This window comes from Carcharhinus amblyrhynchos, chromosome 11, assembly GCF_965287045.1.
Source record: "Carcharhinus amblyrhynchos chromosome 11, sCarAmb.v2.hapA, whole genome shotgun sequence".
NCBI lineage: Eukaryota > Metazoa > Chordata > Chondrichthyes > Carcharhiniformes > Carcharhinidae > Carcharhinus > Carcharhinus amblyrhynchos.
The window spans coordinates 6,565,124-6,572,229 of record NC_137334.1 but is presented as its reverse complement, the minus strand read 5'-3'; the positions used below and the strand labels follow the sequence as shown (position 1 = coordinate 6,572,229).

The 7,106-nt window shown below is 40.0% G+C and overlaps 1 protein-coding gene across 2 annotated transcripts in view; it reads left to right on the top strand.

Annotated features, from left to right (window-relative positions):
• Window positions 1-7,106, top strand: part of pcnt (pericentrin) — a 194,824-nt gene that overhangs the window by 89,755 nt on the left and 97,963 nt on the right. For both annotated transcript variants that reach the window (XM_080198511.1, XM_080198510.1), the window contains 2 exons: window positions 198-428; window positions 6,547-6,705. In XM_080198511.1, the coding sequence (XP_080054637.1) occupies window positions 198-428; window positions 6,547-6,705 (390 nt within the window). The remainder of the gene's footprint in view (window positions 1-197; window positions 429-6,546; window positions 6,706-7,106) is intronic.

Below are 7,106 nucleotides of genomic sequence, written 5' to 3'. Positions count from 1 at the left end.
GGTTTTTGGTAGGCAATGGAATTAAGGGTTATGGGGAGAAAGCGGGAAAGTGGAACTGAGCCACTTCAGATCAGCCATGATCTTATTGAATGGCAGGGCAGGCTTGAAGGGCTAGATGGTCTACTCCTGCTCCTATTTCTTATGTTCTTATGTTCTTAACTGTTCACATTTGCTCACTTATCTAGACTGTTTTGCAGGTAGATTTGGAGGCAGCTCTGAACAACCAAAAGGCTTTGCTGGAACAGGAGCATCAGAGCCGTCTTGATGTGATTCGAGAAGAAGTCCTTCGCCTTGAAGATCAGCATCAGCAGGCCCTCAAGGAGCTTCAAATGCTGCAGTCTGTGGAGGCGGAGAAACAGAAACAGGAGTACGCAAGGAAGCTTAATGAAGAGCTGGAGAAAATTCAAACATACAATCAAAAAGAACAGGTTTGTGCTTATTCAAGTTGAGCACTAGCTGAGCTTCTAGTATGTACGGTTTTTTATCAGAGGTCATTTAGTTCTGCTCCCGTTAATGTGAAGAGGACAACCTAGGCCGTGATATAAAAATAGGAAATGCTGGATGAACTCAGCAGGTCTGGCAGCATCTGGGTAGAGCTGAGAAATAAGAAGGGGAAATCACTTTGATAGGGTTGTACTGTAGGCTCCCAAATAGTCAGCAGGAAATTGAGAAGCAAATATGTAAGCAGATTACAGATAGCTCCGAGAAAAATAGGGTGGTAATAGTCGGAGATTTTAATTTACCCAACATTGACTGGGGCAGCCGTAGAATTAGAGGCTTGGATGGAGAGAAATTTGTTGAGTGCCACTTACCAGGTGTCACTTTGGGACCAGTGACCATAATTTTATTAGTTTTAAGATAGCTATGGAGAATGATAAGTCTGTCCCAAAAGTTAAAACTCTAAATTGGGACAAGGCCAATTTTGATGGTATCAGGCAGGAACTTTCAAAAGTTAATTAGGGGAGTCTGTGGGAAGGCAAAGGGACACCTGGTAAGTGGCATGTTTTCAGAAGTGTGTTAACCAGGGTTCAGGGTAAGCACATTCCTCTTAGAGTGAAGGACAAGGCTGGCAGAAGTCGGGAACCCTGGATGACTTGGGATATTGAGGCCCTGGTCAAGAAGAAGAAAGAGGCACATGACATGCATAGGCAGCTGGGATCAGGTGAACATCTTGAAGAGTATAGAAGGTGTAGGAGTAGAGTTAAGAGGGAAATCAGGAGGGCAAAAAGGGGGCACAAAATTGTTTTGGCAGACAAGACAAAAGAGAATCCAGAGAGCTTCTACAAATACATAAAGGGCAAAAGGGTAACAAGGGAGACAGTAGGTCCTCTTAAGGATCAACAAGGTCATCTATGTGCAGATCCACAAGAGATGGATGAGACTCTAAATGAATATTTCTCATCAGTATTTACTGTTGAGAAAAGCATGGATGTTAGAGAACTTGGGGAAATAGTGATGTCCTGAGGAGTGAACATAATACAGAGGAGGTGGTGCTGGAAGTCTTAAAGCGCATCAAGGTAGCTAAATCTGCGGGACCTAATGAGGTATATCCCAGGACGTTGTGGAGGTTGGGGGAAAAATTGCAGGTCCTCTAGCCAAGATATTTGAATCATCGATAATCACGGGTGAGGTGCCTGAAGATTGGCGTGTGGCAAATGTGCCTTTGTTTAAAAAGGGCTGCAGAGAAAAGCCTGGGAACTACAGGCCAGTGAGCCTCACATCTGTGGTGGGTAAATTGTTGGAAAGTATTTTGAGAGACAGGATCTACAGGCATTTAGAGATGCAAGAACTGATTAGGAACAGTCAGCATGGCTTTGTGAGTGGAAAATCATGTCTCTCAAGTTTGATTGAGTTTTTTGAAGGGGTAACCAAGAAGATAGATAAGGGCAATGCAGTTGATGTCGTCTACATGGACTTTAGCAAAGCCTTTGACAAGATACCGCATGGTAGGTTGTTGCATAAGATTTATTCTCACGGGATCCAGAGTGAGGCATCTAAATAGATACAAAATTGGCTTTTTCACAAAAGCCAGAGGGTGGTTGTAGAGAATTGTTTTTCAGACTGGTGACCAAGGATCAGTGCTGGGCCAACTATTATTTGTCATTTATATTAATGATTTGGATGAGAATATATGGGGCATGGTTAGTAAGTTTGCAGATGATACCAAGATTGGTGGCATAGTGGACAGTGGAGGAAGTTATCTCCAATTGCAACGGGATCTTGATCGATCGGGCCAGTGGGCTGACAAATGGCAGACGGAGTTTAGTTTAGACAAATGCAAGGTTATGCATTTTGGTAGATTGAACCAGGGCAGGACTTACTCGGTTAATGGTAGGGCATTTGGGAGAGTTACAGAACAAAGAGATCTAGGCGTACATGTTCATAGCTCCTTGAAAGTGGAATCATAGGTGGACAGAGTGGTGAAGAAGGCATCCGGCATGCTTGCTTTCATCAGTCAGAACATTGAATACAGGAGTTGGGACATCTTGTTGAAGTTGTACAAGACATTGGTAAGGCCACACTTGGAATACTGTATGCAATTCTGGTCACCCTATTATAGAAAGGATACTATTAAACTAGAAAGAGTGCAGAAAAGATTTACTAGGATGCTACCGAACTTGATGGGTTGAGTTATAAGGAGAGGCTGAATAGACTGGGACTTTTCTGTCTGGAGCATAGGAGGCTGAGGGGTGACCTTATAGAGGTCTATAAAATAATGAGAGGCAAAGACAAGGTGGATAGTCAATATCTTTTCCCAAGTAGGGAAGTCTAAAACTAGAGGGCATAGGTTTAAGGGGAGAGATACAAAAGTGTCCAGAGGGGCAATTTTTTCACAGAGGGTGGTGAGTGTCTGGAACAAGCTTCCAGAGGTGGTAGTAGAGGCGGGTACAATTTTATTTTTTAAAAAGCATTTAGACAGTTACATGGGTACAATGGGTATAGAGGAATATGGGCCAAATGCAGGCAGTTGGGATTAGCTTAGGGGTTTTTAAAAAAAAGGCAGCATGGACAAGTTGGGCCGAAGGTCCTGTTTCCATGCCGTAAACCTCTATGATTCTATCTGTGGAATGTTTGAGTCCATGTGATTCTTTTGCAGGCCTGACAATGATATCCTTGGTATACTCGAACTAGGAGGTGAAATTAATGAGTTATTTGTGACTGAAAAATGTCCGTTAGAAATTGAGTCTGCATTTGAAATTCTGAAGTATTTTTTACTTGGTGAAAAATAGAATTGGAGACAATCTTTACATCCTTTTATGTTTACTTACAGTTTCACATTGCAAACCCAACAACCAGTTTTAGTCTGTGTCTACATCTGTTTTTATATGAAATTGAGTGAGTCCTCAGTTAATGCCTGTACAATTAAAATAACACTATCAACATACACTTAAGTTCAATGTCAGCAGTGGGCCACTTATTGTCAGGCATCTTCCCAGTATTTAGATATGTAGTACTGTTGACCCAGAGCTCATAATGTAAACCTTAATGAATGTGAACTGGATACTATAAATATAACTTTAAATCTAGTTAGCAGTATAAATTTGTATTTTTTCATGCCTACTGTAAGGCAGGTTCAAATGAAAGGCCATTACAAATCATGGTTTATTTCACATGGATGTGGTGTACAGTAAATTTTAACTTCCTGCTGCTTTTTCATTAAAAGATTGTATAAGCATGCCATATTTACCCTATTAGTAGGCTTTCACCAATATTATTCCTGAATCTAGTTGGCATTCCACTTGGGAAGAGACTTCACTTGGTTTTTTTTCTTATCAGATCATGGAGAGACTACGCTGTCTATCTTTGAGTTCATGTGGGAAAATGTCTTAAAGTTACAACAAGGTAGCTGGATTCTTGGAAAGTTGATAGTGCTGCCTTGGCGCTAGGTGGGCGAAGGACTTTTTGATGTTAGAATTCGGAAAGAAAGTATTATATAATATCTAGAAATCTTGGCCAAATCGATGAGATTATAAAATAATAAACTGAGCTAATTTGATTTATTTAATGGACTGGCTGTTCAAAGCTGCTGATTTGTCATGAGTGCACAGAATGAAGTCCAAAGTAATTTTTCATCATGACTAGAAAAAGTTGAGGGACTTTGAGACAGGGAAAGGGGATTTGGAGGGGGAAAAAAACAGAAGGAAAAGTTGTGCCCCTAGTCAAGCTCTTGTGCAGCTACAACACTGGCAATCCAATTGACTAGTTACCACCCCATCAGGTTACTCTTAACAAAGTGGTGGAAGGCATTGTCAATATTGATATTGATATCAATATTGGCACCTACAAATTATTTCGGCCCCAGGGAATTGCTTCAGGAGTGCCTCAGGTCAGTGCTTTGGGTTCAAGCATCTTTATCTGATTCACCAGTGACCTTTTCTCCATCACAAAGAAGTGGGAATGCCCACTGGTAATCACAGAGTTTTCAGTTCCATTTGTAATCCCTCAAATAATGCCATGCTTTGTGCCTGCTTGCAAGAAAATCTGTTTCATGGACAGAATGCATGTGCTCTCTTACTTTCCATAATCAGTATCTTATGTGTGGAAAGAAATGTATCATTTCTTATCCTTGGATTGAGGATCCCAGTTAAGGAATTCAGCAGCAAGCATTTGTGAATTTAAAACAGAAGTTATTTATTTTCACCCATTCTGCAATATCTCTGACATGAATTTCTGAGTCTGGTTCACAGACTGGCTGAATTGATGGTTTTGGTGGATCTGATCACTGCTCTTTGCTGATCGAACCAGACCAGGCAAAAAAAAAATGTCTGTCTCATTCTGTGGCTTTTCCCAAGTTAAGGTCTTTTCTAAATAAGCTGTAGTGTTTATATTGATTTCACAACCTGTCTTGTGGTTTTGTGTAGACATGTACCCTAGGGGTTTGAGACAGTATCTTTGTTTTAGACAAAGACATTGACTCATCAATCTAGAATGTTTCTGACACAGGGTTCTAACCAACAAATAAGTCAGGTGACTTTGGGCGGCTAGCTTTTCTTGTCTTTTGGACTCCAGTTTTTGAAATATACAATTTGCTTGAAGTTCAGAATATGACATGCTGATATTGGGCATGGCATATGAAACGCATTCAGACTTGGACTGAGGCTAGATATTCTGCAGCAAGTGACTCAATAAAGTACCCAAAGCCTTTCCAGCATCAGCAAAGGACAAGTCAGTAGAAAGTTGGAATGTTCTCCACTTATCTGGAAGAGTGCCAGTCCAACAACACTCAAAACTCAAAACACCATCATCCTGGACATAGTTGTACCATTTCATTGATACCTCATCACCAACCTTACCATTTGTTCACTGTACCGCTACATAATCTGGGAGAAGTGTGTCTAATCTATAAGATGCACTGTGCCAATTTGCTGAGGCTTCTTTCACAACATTTCCTAAACCTGCAACAACTTCTATCTGGTTTGGTGGTTGGCAGTCTGCAGCCAGGGGATCACATTTGGATTCTAATTGCAGCCATAAGTCATTTTGTTGCCTATTACCCACATGCAGTGTTACCACATTCCACTACTCCCCGTCCATATATTCTTTCTATCAGTATGACTGAAGTGATATGCAAATCAAGCTAGGGCATGAAGGTGAATGCTGATTGGATGCATCATTAACTGTGAGAGCCATGCGCTCCCTCTGCATCCGAAGTGTAAACATTTATTTTGTTTTTACCATTTGAAGTTGATTACTTTATTAATATATGAATGATTAAGCATTTTCTGTTACTTGTTATGAAATATTCATTGTGTATCAAATTTAGTTAATCTTATTTATGAGGTCATGATTAGTGAACAAGCCAGATTTCAATCTTGCAGCCCACTGAGGTGTAGGAGGGCCACGCCTGTAGCTCACTCACTAGACTAGATTGCCCAACACTGATCTGGAAGGACAAGGGCAGCAGATGCATGGGAGCACCACCACATGCAAGTTTCCCAAGCCACATGTCATCCTAACTTGGAAATAAATCATCAAGCCTTCATAGTTACTGGGGCAAAAACCTAAAACTCATATCTAACAGCACTGTTGAGTGCATTTTCGCTACAAGAACTGTAGTGATTCCAGAAGGTGGCCTCGCCTTCCATGGAACAATTTGGATTAGGTAATAAATGCTGGCCTGGACACCAGTGCCTGCATCTCATTAATTATTTTTAAAATTATTACATTAATTTTCCCCACTAGGCTTAGTTAACAAGTGATAGTTGTCTCAAACTAATCTATATGAAAAATATCATCCTGAGTAGATGCTTTGACTTGGTTTAATTCCGTATTTCTGATTCCTATTTTGGATGGCCAGAAAACATACTTTATTGAATTATCATGATGAGCTTAATTTACCTGCTCAGCAATGCCTTCTGATAAATTACCTCTAATTTTCTACATTATTTAAATAGTAAACGCTCCTAAAACACATCCAACACATTATGATCTTTTTAGATGTTCTTGCAGAATTGTCTCTGCGATATGTAATGGTTCTGAGATTTAATTTTACTGTTGCCTCAGTTTAGCAACTTTATACACTCACGACTCAATTTTGACTGCTAGGTTCATACAGCTAAGTCAGAGATTGAGAGAGTGCGACAGACATTGCAGTCCCACTTTGAAATGGAGAAATCACAGCAATTGCGGCAGTTCCAGGAGGAGTTTGAGCTTCTGAAGAACCAGTCTGAGCTCTTGCTTGCTGAAGAAATTAAACAACTCAAGGTATGTGCACAAGGAATTGGAGGCATTGTGATTAAAGTGAAAGGTAAACTTTTTAGATTGGATTGTTTTCATGTTGGTTTTTAATTATATTTTCTTTCCCCATAACTTGACTTTTAACATAAATATACATTCTCAGTTGTAGATTGCTTAACTCTGCAATTAATTAATTAACTGTGCAAAAAAATAATTCAGCAGTGAATTATTTTTACAACTGGATTAAATTTGACAGTGACTGTTTCAACTTCTGCAGAAAGATTTAAATGAAAGGGTATTATTTACCCCAGTTGAAAACGAATGGCTAGAATTAGGATGAATGTGCTTAATGGTCAAGAAGGGTCTTGTATATATGGATCTTTTTCTTGAAATATGGCTGGCACTGCTATGGCACTTTTTATTGCCCA